This window comes from Mixophyes fleayi, chromosome 4, assembly GCF_038048845.1.
Source record: "Mixophyes fleayi isolate aMixFle1 chromosome 4, aMixFle1.hap1, whole genome shotgun sequence".
Taxonomy (NCBI): Eukaryota; Metazoa; Chordata; class Amphibia; order Anura; family Limnodynastidae; genus Mixophyes; species Mixophyes fleayi.
In genome coordinates, this window is record NC_134405.1 from 178683925 (window position 1) to 178702450 (window position 18526).

Consider the following 18526-nt stretch of genomic DNA (forward strand, 5'->3'; position numbering starts at 1 on the left):
TGCATTTGTGATTAAAAAACATAAAAATTAGCCTTACCTTCTCCAACGGTCCAGATGCCGTGATGTTTGATGCAGAACAATGTCCAGACTCCACTGCAGACACAGGATTTCTAGAGGGGAGGTTTCCAGGTGTTAGATTTTGGAACACCTGCATCACACCACTGCAACCCCTCTGAATCACACCACTGGACCCCCCTCTGCATCACTTGCAAACTATGGTGTAGAAATTGTACCCCATAGATTGCAAGTCAAATATAGAGCATGAGGTGCCAATCAAATAGTCGTTTTCCCCACCATAGTTTGAAAATCAAATATAGAGCATGAGGTGGCAAATAGTCATTTTTATGTTGGAGAAAATGATTATTTTATTGCAACCTCATGCTCTATATTTGACTTGCAAAGTATGGGGGAGAAAATGATTTTTATTGGCACCTTACGCTCTATTTTTGACTTGCAGCAAGTCAAATATAGAGCATGAGGTGGCAATAAAATAATCATATTCTCCACCATAGTTTGAAAATCAAGTATAGAGCATGAAGTGCCAAATAATATTAATTTCTCTCCCAAATACCTTGCAAATGAAATATAGAGTATGACGTGGCAAGTAGTCATTTTTATACCATTGAAAAATTACTATTTGCCACCCCATGCTCTATATTTGATTTTCAAGCTATGTGGGAGAAAAATTACTATTATTTGGTACTTCATGCTCTATCTTTGATTTAAAAACTATGGTGGATAAAATAATTATTTTATTGGCACGTCATGCTCTATTATTGACTTGCAGCAAGTCAAATATAGGTCATGAGGTGTAATTAAATAATTATTTTATCCACCATAGTTTTTAAATCTAAAATAGAGCATAAAGTGCAAAATATTAATGAAATCCCATCCCCAACATTTTTTTTGCCTCCACACTTTAGGATTTTACCTTTGGGTACCCCTTTTTTTAAAAAAAAATGAATAATAAAAAATAAATAAAAATTAAATATACTCACTGTTTTTGAGGCTGGTCAGCAGATGCAGGGAGGATCTCCTTTAATGGCTCAGCAGAGCGGTGATTGCTGGGAGGGGAGGGGAGGGGGGTGTTTTGTAGAAACTTTATTCACACTGTCTGTCACTGACAGACAGTGTGAACCTGCACACAGGCGCCGCCGGACAGACTGTCATATGATCACTGACTGATGTCAGTGATCATGTGTGAGATGCGCCGGGCAGCCCGGGTGCATCATACTGAAGAGGACCGCGGACAGTTAAATAACAGAGGCGGCACCCCGCCGCCGCTGCTATTCTCTCCCAAGCCGCTGACTAGATTTTAATATTTAGTCAGCGGCGCCCTGCAGGTCCCAGCGCCCTAGGCAACTGCCTAAGGTTGCCTAATGGGAGCGCCGGGCCTGCCTATGACCTGCATTATACTGAAGCCTGAACAAATGGAAACATGTCAAGTCATCTCTGTTTTCAATGTAACACCAACTGTATATAAACTGGGCTCTGGGACTATCATACAGTTTTCTTGACCACAGACTTCAGGATTGAATGACTGTATGCTGGATCCAGAGCACCTGCGTATGTAATCGGCTGTATTTATTTTATTAATTGTTACTCTTTTTCTTCTTGCTATTAAATCTTTTTGTGAGTTGGAACCACACTACTCAAAGTGGACAATTTTCATTGAATAGCGACTAGACGAAGATAACAATACACATATACATATATATGTATATATATATATATATATATATATATATATATACAAACTGGGTTGTTCTGAAGAGCTCAGTGATGTCGTGCGTGGTACTGTGATAGGATGCCACCTTTGCAATAGAATGGTTTGTGAAATTTCATTCCTGCTGGATATTCCACAGTCAACTGTAAGTGATATTATTTGAAAGTGGAAGCATTTAGGAACAACAGCAACTCAGCCATGAAGCAGATGACCAGGTAAAATCACAGAGCGGGGTCAATGACTGCAAAGGCACATGGTGCGTAAAAGTCGCCAATGCTTTTCCGATTCCATAGCTGAACATTTCCGAACTTCCACTGACATTAATGTAAGCACAAAAACTGTGCAGTGGGAGCTTAATGGAATAGGTATCCATGGCTGAGCAGCTTCATGCAAGCCTCACATCACCAAGACCAATGCCAAGCGTTGGATGGAATGGTGTAAAGCACACCGACACTGGACTGTAGAGCACTGGAAACGTGTTCTGTGGAGTAACGAATCATGCTTCTTTATTTGGCAGTCAGATGTGCAAGTCTGGGTTTGGCAGATGCCGGGAGAACGTAACCTGCCTGACTGCATTATGCCAACTGCGAAGTATGGTGGAGAAGGAATAATGGTATGGGGTTGTTTTTCAGGGCTTGGGATAGGCCCCTTATCCCCAGTGAAGGGCAATCTTAATGCTTCATCATACCAAGTCATTTTGGACAATGCTATGCATCCAACTTTGTGTCAACAGTCTGGGAATGGCCTTTTTCCATTCCAGCATGACTGTGTCCCAGTGCACAATGCAAGGACTACAAAGACATGGTATGGAAGAACTTGACTGGCCTGCACAGAGTCCTGACCCCATCGAACACCTTTGGGATGAACTGGAACGGATACCATACCATACCTTCTCATCAAGCATCAGTGCCTGACCTCATAAATGGGCACAAATTCCCACAGAAGAACTCCAACATCTTGTGGGAAGCCTTCCAAGAAGAGTGGAAGCTGTTATCGCTGCAAGAGGGGGACCAACTCCATATTAAAGTATATGTATTAGAATACAATGTCATTACAGACCCTGTCAGTGTAATGGTCAAGCGTCTGAATACTTTTGTCTATATAGTGTATTAGGCTGCAAGTGAAAAGCCAGTTCTTGAAGTTGATGTGTTGGAAGCAGGAGAAATGGGCAAGCATTATGACCTTAGTGACAAATTGTGATGACTAGATTGCTGGTTCAGAGCATCTCCAAAACGGCAGGTCTTGTGGGATGTCCCTGTTATGCAGTGGTCAGTACCTACCAAAAGTGGTCCAAGGTCATAGGCGCCCAAGGCTCATTGATGTGTGTGGAGAGAGAAGGCTTGCATGTCTGGTCCAATCCCACAGAAGAGTTACTGTAGCACAAATTGCTGATAAAGTTAATGCTGGTTATGATAGAAAGAAGTCAGAACACACGGTGCATCACAGCTTTCAGCTTATGGGGCTGCGTAACCACAGACCGGTCAGAGTACACGTGCTGAGCCCTGCTCACTGCCGAGTCTACAATGGGCACGTGAGCGCCAGAACTGGACCATGGAGCAATGGAAGAAGGTGGCCTTGCCTGATGAATCACGTTTTCTTTTACATCATGTGGACTGTTGGGTGCGTGTGAGTTGTTTACCTGGGGAAGAGATGGCACCAGGATGCACTGTAGGAAGAAGGTAAACCGGCTGAGGCAGTGTGAAGCTCTGGACAATGTTCTGCTAGGAATCCTTAGTCCTGGCATTCATGTGGATGCTACATTGACACTTTCCACCTACCTAAACATTGTTGCAGACCAAGGATACCCACTCATGGCAACGGTATTCCCTGACGGCAGTGGCCTCTTTCAGCAGGATAATGCACTCTGCCACACTGCAAAAATTGTTCAGGAATGGTTTGAGGAACATGACAAAACAGTTCAAGGTGTTGACTTGGCCTCCAACTTTCCCAGACCTCAATCCGATCGAGCATCTGTGGGATGTGCAGGGAAAACAATGGAGGCCCAAACTCACAGATTACAGGACATGGCACCAGAGACCACAGGAGACCTTCAGTGGTCTTGTGGAGTCCATGCCTCAACGGGTCAGCGCTGTTTTGATGGCACGTGGGGGACCTACACAATATTCAGCAAGTGATTTTAAATGTTGTGGCTGATCAGTGTATCTAACTGAAATTAAATATAGACTTAATTACATAAACCTTCTGTTACTTATTGAAACATATTATATGAAAACAATTGCAAGTATGTTTTGCTTATTCGTTCTCAGGTGTTTGATATACTGGCTTACATGTCATTAAGCAATTTATTGCCTATAGGCTTTCTACTTTACATGTTTGAATTAGAATAATGTACATTGTATCTATTGATAAGGATATACTAGTATGAGTATTACAAGAATGGGCTTGTGTTTTTAACCTGTTTTATATTTCCCATAACTACCTATGGACTTTGAGCCAACATAAATAATTTCCAATAAGACAATAAAAAAGTTAAATTAGCTCATGTTACTGCAATCGGAAAGTCTGTGTGAAAATTGAGCAGAAAATAGTGTAGTGGGCATAGTCTTAATTCAAGTGACAATACTCAAATAATGGTTAAGCAAAATATTTTGCATTAATTTGATTATAACTGGACATTCTGCAGTTCAAGAATAAAGAAAACATGCATACATTTTTGGCAGGGCTTAATCATTACCTTCATTTAGAAGATGACCATAAGAGAGGAAGGGGTTGGGAAATGGCAATTCCTGTCTGATCATTTCCATTTTTTATGGAGTAATCTTCCCCATAAATACTGCAATATTCTTTGTTGCTACATTGAAAAGAACAAGACAACAAACCCACAACTTACTGTTAGTATTGTTACACTTATTGCATGTTTCCTGCATGTTAAAACATCTATTTTTACTATTACTTGACTTGAGATGTTGATCATCTTTGACAAAGCTTTTGGATTTCAGCAAATTGTTAGCAGTGAGTGAAGATTAAGTGTCTCTTTGTCTCTCTCATTGTTTTAGTGAGGTTATGTCAATAGCTGCTGATCACTAAATCATATCCTGTACTGATGAGTTTTAACATGGATGTAAAAACTTGCCAGCAAAATCCTGTGCCATGCTCTAAAAACCCAACTTAATGGTAAAGCATTGACTCAAGTACTGCCATGTAAATGGCGTTAACCATCATTATCAGCTATTTATATAGCGCCCATTAATTCTGCAGAGGTGTACAGAGAACTCATTCACATTCACCCCTACCTGATTGGAGTTTACACTCTTAATTCCCTAACACACACACACACAGATACTAAAGTCAATTTAATAGCAGCCAATTAACCTACCAGTATGTTTTTTGAGTGTGGGAAAAAACCGGAGCACCCGGAGGAAACCCACACAAACACGGGGAGAACATACAAACTCCACACAGATAAGTTCATGTCAAACTCATGACCCCAGTGCTGTGAGGCAGCAGTGCTAACCACTGAGCCACCATGCTGCTTAACCAGGATGTCCGATTGGCTGTTCTCATTATTTTAGTGGAGTAAATTACAATTTATATTCTTTAAGATCTGATGTCTCTATAGAAAGAGTTTTAGATATAGTAAACCAGTGGTGCTCAACATTTTTTTATTTAATAAGTTGAGACCCCTGGTGTCACGGTTTTAGGACCCCAAAAGAGATGGTTCCCAATAGAATGTATTGCACATCTGGTCATCAGGGGACCCAATTTGTCTTAAGTAATATATTGACTATCCACATAGCGAATTCATGTCTTCAGAGAAAAACAAAAAAGCGTTTCTTGGATCTACAAATTGCTACTTGCTGATGGTAGACTATAGACAGACCTCCCCAGAAAAGATACAGCTGTAAACAGCATGTTCAATTATAAGAGCTTCTACCCTCCTAGCCTTAAAGAACATGTCCAGCCACAAATAATGTATAGCCATCAAAAATAGAAAAAATAGAATCAACACAACTCTGGTTCCCTTAACTGTCATAACAGTGCGGGTCATATGCCAGAGAACTCTACAGTTCTGGAGTCCTCATACCTTTCAGAGCTGTCCACTCATTGACAAGGAAAGTGAAGGTGCACACAGCACTATATTTGTTTTTAACACAGACACTGATTGTACAGAGCCTCCTGCATTATGATCATAGGGCAGAGTCTAGTGCATTACTGGCAGAGTGTTCCTGAACTGCGAAGGTCCCTATAAATAGTTTGTGAGCTAACAAATCCTTTCAGATAAAACATTTGGACTAATCAGTTGTCTGCCAAGGTACATTCATTCTAGTTTCAAGAGAACAACTTCAGGCAAAGATGCAAATTATTAGTACCAAAAAGAATGTAATAATGCTGAAAAGGTTAAATTTTATTACAAAGTAAAATCCATATAAATTGAGTGCATCAGATTTTCTCAAAAACATTGGTAGACAATTTACTTACAGATGACAGGGCTATTTTTCAAACTAGAATAAAATACAGACTGCATTTATTTAATTCACACAGTGCACCTATTTGTGTGTTTCAAGTTGCATATCTGCTTTTCAGCCTTTGTGACTACCCATAGATAATTTAATACACACTTATAAGCACTGTAACATGAACATAGTGGAAAAAGTGAAAAGATTACTGCAAAGTTGACCCTACTAACACTTTAGGACCACTCCCTTAATTAATTTAAACTTTTAAATTTTATTCTAAATTTCTGCAGGACTTGGTTTGTTTTAGTTCTACTTTTTGCATCTGGGTGGAAAAGTAGGTACACTTATGTGCCAAATCCTCAGCAACCCTCCAAACATACAGTGCAAAAATACAGACATTGCCATCTTGATCCACAAATCCATGTCTAAAGCTAGGTACACACTACAGGGTTTTCATCCAATAAGCGGCTCAACCAATCGACATAGAACCACTCGTTCGAAAGTCGGGTCAGCGTGTGTAGTGACACGATGGTCGAAAGTCTGCCCAAATGGACGATTGTCGCCTCATTTGGTTGGTCGTACCGTTCAATATTTTCATTCCACTCTTGTTTCCGTTGTGTAGTGTGTATAAATTTCCGACCAATCCAGGACAATCCTCCGATACTTCCTCAACCTGGGGCTCCGTGTATGTAAATTTGTGATGCCTGTACCAGTCCCATGTGGTGCGCTATCCGCACATCACTGATTTGTGTTTTGTATAAATGTGTATTGCACCTACCTGGCTGCAGACCATTACACTTGTGTAAAGCACGTTTGTTATGTAACCCTTTGCATCTATATTGGGAACCTATTCATATTTACCCTTTATAAACTTATACCTTTATAAACTACTAAACTTATAAAGTCAAATTAACCTTTATTAACTAATATTTGTAAAATACCCAGAATAAACCACATAGTGTTAATGCAACAGTTTTATTGCAGGAAAAAGTACAACATTTTTTAGTGCAGAACATGACAAGTGAAAAACACTTTAAAGGTGCTAGTGGTTTGTGGCAGAACAGTTCCAAACAGCATACACATTTCAACAAAATTTTTCTCAAGGTTTTTAATTTTTTTTTTCTTGATGTCGCTTAGGTTTATATTCCCTTTGATTTCTTTACCTACGAAATAAGGTAATAAAAAAGGTTTACCATTAAACTTTTATATCTGTTATCTCTATCCAACACCAGAAATACTCTCATTTGCTCATCTTGCACACTGCTCGAGATCAGTTTATGTTGTGGTCCCTCTGACACAATCGCAATAATAGCGGCCTTAACCTCCATATATTCTGGAAAACAGGTGCCATTTTGGTTATTACAACAGTACAGGTATGTGACCAAAGCATTTAGTGGTCAACACATGTGCATTGAAATACCTTTCTTTCATATCTTGGTATTCAGCATCAATTTTTATCTTGTTTCTTGTGATAACAGGTGTTACATTAGTGGTATCAGTGGTATCTAAACAGGCCTTCTCACCGTTAATTCTTCGTTCTGATGAAAAAAAATAAGTTACAAATTAGGCGTTTGAAGGACTTTTATGTATTTCGTTCTAGTTTCACACGAAGCAATGCAAAGAGATACACTACACGTGCTACTCACTTTTTTTTTTTTTTTTAATATCGTAGTCATACTGGTCCAGTACTTTTACCATCATCTCCACCTCTCTTGGGCTCATGGGCTTTGCTCTTCCTCAGCATCTCCATCCCCCACCTTAACATTTTCAACATTTTTTTGGCCCTTCCAGCACCATCTCTGACTCTGCAACCCCCACTGACACCTTCTCCTCACCCACCATCTTCTCACGTTCCTCAGCGCCAGACAGGCTCCTCTGTAATTTTATAGACATGGGCGTTCGATTCTGCTGTGGACCAGCGATGATGCCAGCAGAGAATGGAGCATTGTGGGTGGTGCCTATTCTTGTATAATAACCTCGTGTATGGAGATTTTGGGCTATAACTTTAACTCGTACAGGACCATTACATACGAAGGGCTTTTATTATTAGGGAATAATTATTGCACTGCACTTTGCATGGTAAATGTTTTTACTAAATTTTAAGTATAGTAATAAACTTTTATTTTATAGAAATGAATGAAGAGACCATGTTGCCTTCTCTTTTTATGCGGTTTTTTGTGTTAACTATAGTGAAAGCTCTGCCGCTTTATGCTAATGTCTTTGGTATATCGTTACATGCCCTGCAAATGTTGCTTCACTGTGTACAAAATTAAAATCATTGCTCCCGACAACATGGCTGTAAAAAGTCGCTAACGGGACAGCCGCTCTTCCCTTTATCGTCCTAAACAAGGCTAGTGTGTATGCATGCTTTGCCAGTAGACAACCTGTTGATAGCTGGAAGGGTGTGCTGGGACTTGTATTTTCACATCTGGAGGGCCGCAGGTTGGACAGGCCTGCTCTAAAGAATGTATGTTGGACATAAAAGGAATTACGCAAGATGATAAAATAGATAAATAAATAGCATCATGTTCTATAGTTAATAATAGGGACCTCTTTTTGGTTTTCCTTCTTTTCTTGGTTTTCATAGACATTGGATTATAGGATTCATACCAGACATGTCAAGGCTTTGGAGATTCGGTCACCATTCTTCCCACTTCTTGCATTTTTTTTTTTTTTTTTTTAATTTACACACACTTGATTCTTCTTAATTATATTGTCCAATATTGATTATATATTCATAGTTACTACACTGAATTACTTTTTGTCCAAACATAATTGCTTTTGGATCTCTTTTTCATCAATCTTTGCTACTTTGATATTCTCAATGTCAGAAGATTATTCAAGTCACATAGACGGACTCATTCCATTGTTCTTCTGGGATGACTTGAAACTAAAAAATGGCTACACGTGAGAGCAACTTCAGGGTTCTATTTAAACAGACTATTTCAAAAATTGTTGAATGCCTCCCATGATTTGCATATTCCCTGTCTTGCTCATTTGGGGTATTTTGCATTTCTACTTTGTCTTTACTAGTTACATGCATCTAAAAATGGTTGCAGATATCACACCATGTGGCCAGAATTATAATCAAACTAAAACAACGGCCATGCCAAATAATAATCCAATCCATTGGAATACCAGACATGTTGGCAAATGCAAAAAGACATCTGGGGGTAAATGTATCAAGCCGAGAGTTTTTCCGCAGGTTTGAAAAACCAATCAGATTTTAGCTATCATTTATTTAGTACATTCTACAAAACGATAGCTATAATCTGATTGGTTGCTATAGGCAACATCTCCACTTTTCAAACCCGACAGAAAACGCTCAGCTTGATACATTTACCCCCTGGCTGCTCTACCAAAGAGCCAAATTTCATCCAATTTGGCTGCCTACGTGTAGCAAAATTGCAAGCTGATCGTTACACTGCATGCACTCAGGCCGAATCTTACCGTTAGACCAACTTAAGGACCAAAACTTTCCAATAATGTGGCTGGCTTCAGCATTACCCACATATTGAATATTTGCCGTCATCAGCGTGGTGTCACTGAGCAATTTATGTGGGTTACACAATCACAATTGGCTTTATTGTACAGACAAAGTGATACATTTCTTAATCGTTTGAGATTTATGTCTGTGTAATGTACTCTTATTCAAATGCCTTTCTTTTTTTCTTATTCATTATTCTCAAATACTCATTATTTTAAGATAATTTTTAGTTACATTTGTTTCCTCTTTGATTATGGAATTACGGTAAGAGATTTACTATACCAATAAGTCATTTACTTTTCATTATTGTTGGGTCGACTTGTGCGCTATACATGTTTTACCTGCAGATCTGTGCTCTCCATCTGTTGGAAAGATTGGGACTCTAAACTCTACGGAGGTCTGTTTACATTGCTGGTAGTGAGTGCAGACACACCTCAGAACTTTTCCGACATCTTTCTATCGTTTAGAGCAGGGGTGTCCAACCTTTAAGCTTCCCTGGGCCACATTGGAAGACGACGAGTTGGTTTGGGCCGCACATAAAATACACCAACACCAACGATAGCTGATCATCGAAAAAACCATAGAAAACATAATTAACATATTAAACTTACTTGGAAATGAAGTTAGTAAGAGTTAGGAAACCTGTTACGGAATCATGATTAAAGCAGTAGTCCCATTACCAGCTACAATTTAACTTACCTGCATCTGCCCCTTAGTGGGGTTCGGGGAATTAAATGCCCAAAACTTTTTTTTCTCTCTTTCTGCACCCATGAATCATTTTTTTTATTGACCAGTTTGAAATGGTCACCGATATAGGTAGCATCAGGAGGACTAATAGAAATCTACAGAGATTTAAAGATAGGGTGGCGGGAAAAATGGCTCATGGAGCAGCCTTCGATGAGGGTAACAGTGGGTGATATTTTCACCCTACTCAGCACTGCACATTTAAAATGGTTTAAAATATTAAAAATACAATTATCTCTTAATATTTATATTAGATACATACAGAGAACACAGCTAGTTCATAATTGCATGGTGCAGAAAGTCCAAATTCAGAGTAACAACAATAAGATACTGGATAATCTTTCACTGCTGCTGATAGTTCGCGCGGGTGACTCCTCTGTGCTGCGCTACCCAATGGATGTCGGGTGTGATGACGTCACCCCCGACATTCACTGCGAGCGCCACAACGGAGGAGGAGACCAGGGAGGGAGCCGGAGCGCCAGCTGACGTGACCGCAAGGTAAGTATTTTATTTTTTTGCAGGATTTTTTTTTTCAGCGCTGCCCCCTTGCCACAACCAAAACTCCTGCTGGGCCACATTTACAGGCATGCTGGGCCGCGGGTTGGACAACCATGGTTTAGAGGTTTTTAATCAGGCTATAAAATCAAAATAAACGATACAATGCTTTGGTACGATAAAACATGATCATTGGAGCGTAAGCACTAATGCAGTATCGACCAGAACGGTTGTTTATCGTGTGATTGGCACGATAATCGGGTGAAAAACCTGTAGTGTGTGACCAGCCTTAATGAACTTCATGGCAGTCCCTTCCTGCTGTGACCACAAGAACATTTTCTGCAGGCTGAGCATCTCTGTGTAAGCAGTGCAAATGTTGTAACTGCGTTCTTTTCCTAGGACATCAGCAAACTACTTTTCAACACTTAATCATTATGTAAGAGGGCAGTTAGTAAATGTCTTTTTAAAGTCCTTGGTGGAGATTGTATAAGAAACCCACAAAAAATTAGCTTATTCATAGTCAAAGATAATTTTTAGTTTGTGGTTTGTTTGTTTTTTGACTTCAGCAGTTCAAAAAAAAAAAATAATAATTTTTTTTAATTCTGCACCGATTTTACATGCGCACCAAATAATCAAAACCTCTTCCCACCATGTGCAGATACTCAGGAATATTACCTTTGACACTTTCTTTTACTGGATAATAAGTAATAGTGACCAATCCTTTCCTTTATTCAGCTTCGATGTCAGCGTTAATTTTGCCCTTCATCCTGTGCATGGTCATCTACAGCACCTATGAGTGTCACTTAATATTAAAAGACAATTCCCACAGCTCTGCAATTACGGCTTTATAACACCAATATCCCAAACTATACTAACATACAGAATAAGAATATATATGAAGAGGTTTAGTTTTAGTCTGCAGTGTTCAAATTATAAACTGATGAACACATCCAAAATTAGATCTACACCCCAGTGTCTGCCTAACCTAAATATATTCCAGTAATTTTTCTATAAGAAAGAAATGTCTAGGTTTTATTTAAAATTAAACATGGGTGACCTTACAAACATAAAGAAGCATATTAGTTATTGTTTCCCATTTAATGCTATTCCCTGAAAGGAAGCAATAATATATTCCACCAGTTGCACAATTAAATGCATCTCATTAACCATCTTCCAAGTAGATCATGCATGAATACACTGACTCATTTCAAGTGAAGAATTTTCACCCTCTTCTTAAGTCACCTATTTTGCTTCAGAAAGCGTCAGGCCAGGAAATAATGTAAAACTCCAAAAGATGAAATAATTAAAACAAATTATTTTATTGGCAGCAGGACAAATACAAGGCTCACGAACATTTCTTAAACATCACCTTCCAGACAGAACCATGAGGCATAACTCCATCCAGCTGCCCTGTGAAAGCACCTGCTATTAATGCTGGCAAAAGTCATCTCCTCCAGAGGGACAAACCTTTGCCTATAAAGAGAGTATCTTTTTACATGTAGGCAACTCTACTTTTAAAACTTTCTTCTGTCATTATAATTTAATTGTAACATGCAGAAATCACACACTAAAAAGCAGCTTTTTCACTCATGGAAAATATTTAGGTTTCTGAACCATGCCGTGCTGTTCCACGATATAGCAATGCATGTAAATAATGCTCGCCCTCATTGTATAAGCAAGATGTCAAAGCACGACTGAGCAACCTCACATCATTGTGCTAGTGTAGGTTGTTCATTGCTATAAACTTTATAGAAGTATAGTAGAACAATGTTGTTTAGAACAGATTATGTTCCACAGTGAATCAGACCTGATTGAATAACTGAATTCTGAATAATTAGCATCTCAATGCAGACATGTAATAAACTGTACAGAGGCCCAGAAAGTAACATTTGACAATTACAAAATTTAGAGGGACATTATTTTTCAAACAGTTCCAAGCCCTATTAGGCCACAAAGGGGGTATTTATTTAAGCCCTTTTAGGCCACAAAGGGGGTATTTTCTGAAAAATGTTCTACAAGTAACCAGGGTCAAAAAGGTGACATTGCACATGGCAACCAGACATTTTCTTTTAATTTTTTAGTACTGGTGAGAAAACATCTGACTGGTTTTGGGGGTCATTATGTATTATTTAATGCCACAATTAATTGGTGCCCAGTGATTATTCTAACTATATATTTACATCTGCCATAGTGTGAGGTCCTTAAGACATGTAGTTAATTTATAGCACTCTTCCCAGATTCGCCTATCATCTGTATAGGGGATTTCAATAATGCGTTGATAAATAGAGATAACATGTTGCAGGCACTCAGCCTTTACTGCACTTGTTATGGAATTGGGTCTTGTTTAGATTTGGCGTTTGCAGCACCCTGACTATCCAATTTTCTTGCATGTTCCTTAGTACCTGCAGTGCGAAAGTAGAATACAGAGCTAGGGAAATTTCTGACCACTATCCTCTCCTGTTATCTATAGATTTTAATATTACCAAGGACCAGTCCTTCTGGAAATGTAATACATTTTGGTTATCCTTCATGTACTCTCTCCAACCCAATTCATATAGAACTATTTCTTATCAACCGATGCGAATATCCTGGCTAAGCTACTAGCCCTTAGACTTAAGATGTGAGAACTTGTCCATCCAGAACGGAGTTTATACCAGGAAAGTCCACTTCCTTAAATCTCAGGCGCTTATTTACCCTCCCTACAGGTTACATGCAGAAGTAGTTGTGGTATCACTGGATGCTGTCAAGTCGATTGATTCTGTTGAGTGGACTTGTGTGGGAGGCACTAATCCGTTTTGGGATGGGACCCTTGGTGGTAAAATGGGTTAAGCTTTTGTACTCTAACCATGCAGCATGGGTATGTGTGAATGGATATATTTCACATCTGTTTAAACTGGGTAGGGGCACTATGCAGGGGTGTTCACTGTCCCCCATTTTGTTTGCATTACTGATAGAGCCTGTTCGATTAGGAATAATTGGTCTATAAAAGGTCTTGCAACAGTGCATAGGTAGGACAAGGTTGCCCTCTATGTTGATGATATGTTATTTTTCTTATCTGATTTCAATGATTCTATGACTGCTGCAAGTGGTAAACAAATTTGGATATTTTTCATGTTTAAAAATTGAGGCAAGTGTAGTGTTTTTCTGTTGGGTTGGGAATGTCCTGAGACACCTACATCTGATTTCTAGCTGAAATGGACTCCCCAGTTTAAATATCTTGGACTCTGAATTACTAATGCACCTCGGTACTATGTGTGGCTCAGTATACAGGCCCCAAATGAATTCCTTAAGTCTAAAAAGTCCATATATGGCAGAGGTTACCACTCTGTGTCCAGTAGAATCAATTTAATAAAGATGGCGATACAACCAAAATTTCTCTATGTAATTCAACAAGCCCCGGTTTTTGTCACACCCTCGGTATTCCATAGAATTGATTAATATTTCACCTCCTTGGTGTTGGGTGGGAGGAGGACTAAAATAAAGTGCAGCTCCCTATACAAACCCAGATCCTAAGGAGGACTTTCTCTCCCCAATTTAAGACTATTATGCTTTCCAACCAGCTCACCTCCAATTCTGGTTTGACTAGCAGGACCTGCTCTGGGAATTAGTCCAGCAATTCTATAGTAACTACCCTCCATTACAGGCCTTATTGTAGACTTCTAAGCACGATTACCAACTGTGCACCTCCGTTCTTGGTACAAGCTGTGAAAATATGGAATGCTACCAATAAAATGGTGGCTGGGGATGGTTTAGACTTTAGATCCATGTACTCCTCTGTGGAGTACCACTAAACTTAAAGAATGATTTTCAGAGGAGGATAAATATGTTGTTTGGTCCTAACAAGGGGTGACAGCCATAGGTCAATTTTATGCAGATGGTACCTTTAAATCCTTTGAGCAACAGCATGTGGAATATAAAATACCCCGAATAATGTTTTTATCCTATCTTCAATTCCAGCATGCTATGATGGCACAATTTAACAATGGAATACTGAACTTAATGGAGGCCCCCATAAAACTTCAACTTGAATACATATAGCTAATCGACCATGTTTACTCCTACCTTCTGTGTGAAGGGATTACCTCCGATTTTGAACAATTAAGAACAAAATGGAAGTTTGATTTAGGTCCTTTTACTGACAAATGCTGGAAAATTATTCTTCATAGCTCAAGATATTCTACTACAGATACAAGTGTATATTTTACATAAGAGTGAATTTAACTCCTGTTTGATTAGAGAAATTTGGTTCTGGTCATACTACCAATTTTCCCACAACTCATATCCTCTGGCTTAAAGTAATTTGCTGTATCAGTAAAACAGGTGTCATTTCCATCCTGAAAACCAGCCACTTGCCTTTTTCGGTTGCCCTTAAAGCATATGATGAATAAAGTAACAACTATACATATTGCATTTATTTAGGATGGCTAAGGTCTGCATAGCCCGGTTATGGATGGCCCCCACAAGTCCGATGATTCACAACTGGACTGTGTTGGTCAATGACATGATAGGACATGAGATCTGTAAACACTAGTAGGAAGGACCTTCAGAAATTTGAAAGTATCTGGGGTAAGTTGTTTGACTCTTCTTATGCTTTTGCCTCAAAGAGGCTGTTTAGTGTAGATGGCCGATCCCGCGAGCACTCATGCCAGGTTACATTTACTACATTAATGTTAACTTCAATAAAACTACAACTGGTTAAGCATTTCTGCATGCTCTGAAAGCTACTCCCTTCTCTATTTTCCACTTTGTATATTTTGCAATTACGATATTTGTCTGGAATGTTTGCGATGTCTGTTTGGTTAATTTGATTGATTTGTTTTTGTGTTTAACCTTTTGCACAGCCTATTTACATGCTGTACTGTTTGTATTGTTATATTCAAAACATAATAAAATACTTGATAATAAATAAATAAAACAAACCCTGACTGGTTGACATGGACACCACCAGCTTTTTGACACAGGTTAGCAATAGAAAGTCTGTGGTATGCAAGGTCTCTGCCATGATTAAAACTGTATTTAAAATTTCAAAAAGTTCTAATGAGCACATAAAAGTTTTTTGACAGATATTTGTGAAGGTTATGAGTAATTGGAAAATTTTTTAACTTTATCAATTTTGTTTTCCGTTATGACAAGGCAGCAGGAAAATGTCTTGCAATGCCGGTATTTTCAGGACTCATGTCTTTGGTCAACAAAAGCTGTTCAAGTCGCAAAAGCAAAGTTGCTAATTGTCCATTGTGAGGAGGAGAAGAAAAGAGAAAGATCTAGCTTCACTGTTCGATTTCCAGATTATCCATTTTAATATCAGGGGGCTTAAAGCTAACCACTTCTTCATATGTAATCTCTGGAAAAAAAGGAAAGATTAAACCGTGAATGTAGAATTTGTTAATTTCAATAAATGAAAAACATACTGTAGCTGCAAGTTAATATTTCCTTTTTAAAAACAAACAATATTGACAATCAGTGCCAGAAAACCCGAAAACACCGCTTTTAGGTTATTTATTTTGCAATTTGAGGTAAACAAATTTATAATGTAGATGTTTTCAGAATACAATATGGAGCTGCAATAACGCCTATTAGAGAAGCTTATGGATGTTTTAGGGAATCAATTCCAAGTCAGACGAATGAGCGCTCATATCCGAAAGTCTGAAAAGAAGTAATACACTCAGCAATACACTGTCACATTTGGCAAAAATCACATAAGACAAATATCTGGCTATTTTGTAGGAGGGCCATACAAATAGATAGCAAGGGAACATATAGTCGGCTTGGCTTGTAATTGATCCGTTTTAACCAATTTGATACAACCAAATTGGCAGTGGGGGGATAAAATAAGCATGTTTGACTAATCGTTATAACACTTGGGCTTTAATAATGTGTGCTTTGCTTTTTAATGCCTAATTTAGTGTACTGAAGCCAATGCCAAAATGAGTTACCAGAAATAAAAAAGGAATAAAGATAGTGGGGATTATATAAGCAGGTTAGAAAACAAAAGCCCTGATACAGAGCAGCACTACCACCACATCATTGTAGGCAATATATTAAATTAGTGAATTAGTGATGTCAATAGTCCCCAGTGAATTTATAGATGGCATGCTCATTAATATAGATTTATCCCCAAAAAAGGCTGCTTCCATTTGAATTGCGTACTTTTATTTTTGTCAAAAACACACATACTACTCTGAAGATACAAAGGTGATTGGCACCAAGTTAAAACAAGCATGACCAGCGATTGCATAAGCGCTTGTTAGGACACTGAATGCTGGTCATACAATTTATATTGGGACATTAAAAATAACTGGATGAGTAAATAATCAATGAGCATGACAAAATGTTCATATAGGAAACAAAGGTGCAGAGTTTTATTTTACCTCAACTTCACACTGTGATGGATGTGATGGAGGGGTTAAAAAAAAAATACCCCATTACAAGTTGCAAAGAGGAAAATAAATTAAGATAAATTACTGATTGCAGCACATTCCCGTTGCCTAGGATTTTGACTGCCAATCAGACGTATAAATCTTTGTTTCTGAGCACCGTCTTGGCCCTTCTAGAATGATAGCCCTCCCCATTTACTACTAAGCTACATTACAGATACTCTGGCTATTGCAAATTGTTACGGACAAATCTGTATTGTAACACATGGAGACAGAGAGCAAAACAAAATGTAAAACAAAATTGCATAACGTAGCAGATAACTGCACCCATAACACAATAATTAACATTAGACACACATCACTAGTGTAACTTACAATTATTATTGTTGATTTGCAAAGCACCACAATATAAACAAAGTAAATGTAGACAAAAAAACAAAGGGTAGGGAGGGCCTGCTTATGAGAGAGATTACAAACTAATGGGAAAAGGGCACATGCAAGACAAGAGGCAAATGAGGAGGTTGGAACAGTAGTGAGAGTCTCCATGTGAGTAGGGAAGCGATGGGAAGACTTATCAGGTGAGAGGTGGTTATCACTGACGAGGTGAAACTGAGGTAAATCTACTACGGTCTGAGGGAGAGAATTTTGTAATCTGAGATATATGATGGACTGGTGTACTGGAAGCCAAATGTGCATATTGGTTCAGCACCATAAAAAGGAATGCAGTGAGAAAAGCAGAGCGACGAGAACGGAGCCTTGTGGGGCTCCAACAGACAGTGTGAGTGGAGGGGAGAATGTACCAGAGGTTGAGACACTGGAAAAGCAGTTAGCGTGGTAGGAATTAAACCAGGAAAGAACTGTGTCACAAAGGTCAATCAAGGGAAAGGTGTGCAGGAGAAGGAGCTCAACAGTGTCAAAAGCAGCAGAAGTGTCTAGAACGATAAATATGGATAATTGACCCTTTTGCTCTAAGTAGATCATTGATAACTTTTGTGAGGGCAGTAGTCCGATTCTAGAGAGTCAGGAAGAGAGAAAGTGAGATAGGCGGCTGTACACAAGTCACGCAAGTATTTTGGACACAAAGGAGCAGCACGGTGGCTAAGTGGTTAGCACTTCTGCCTCACAGCACTGGGGTCATGAGTTCAATTCCCAACCAGGCCTTATCTGTGTGGAGTTTGTATGTTCTCTCTGTTTGCGTGGGTTTCCTCCCACACTCCATAAACATACTGGTAGGTTAATTGGCTGCTTTCAAATTGGTGTGTGTGTGTGTGTGTATGTGTGT

General features: G+C 38.9%; 1 protein-coding gene across 1 annotated transcript in view; it reads right to left on the reverse strand.

The window, feature by feature from the left end:
* Window positions 1–12170: 12170 nt before the first annotated feature.
* LOC142152349 (mitogen-activated protein kinase 11-like) overlaps window positions 12171–18526 on the reverse strand; it is a 40584-nt gene continuing 34228 nt past the window's right edge. The window contains exon 12 of the mRNA XM_075208914.1: window positions 12171–16211. Within this exon, the coding sequence (XP_075065015.1) occupies window positions 16138–16211 (74 nt within the window). The 3' untranslated portion in view covers window positions 12171–16137. The remainder of the gene's footprint in view (window positions 16212–18526) is intronic.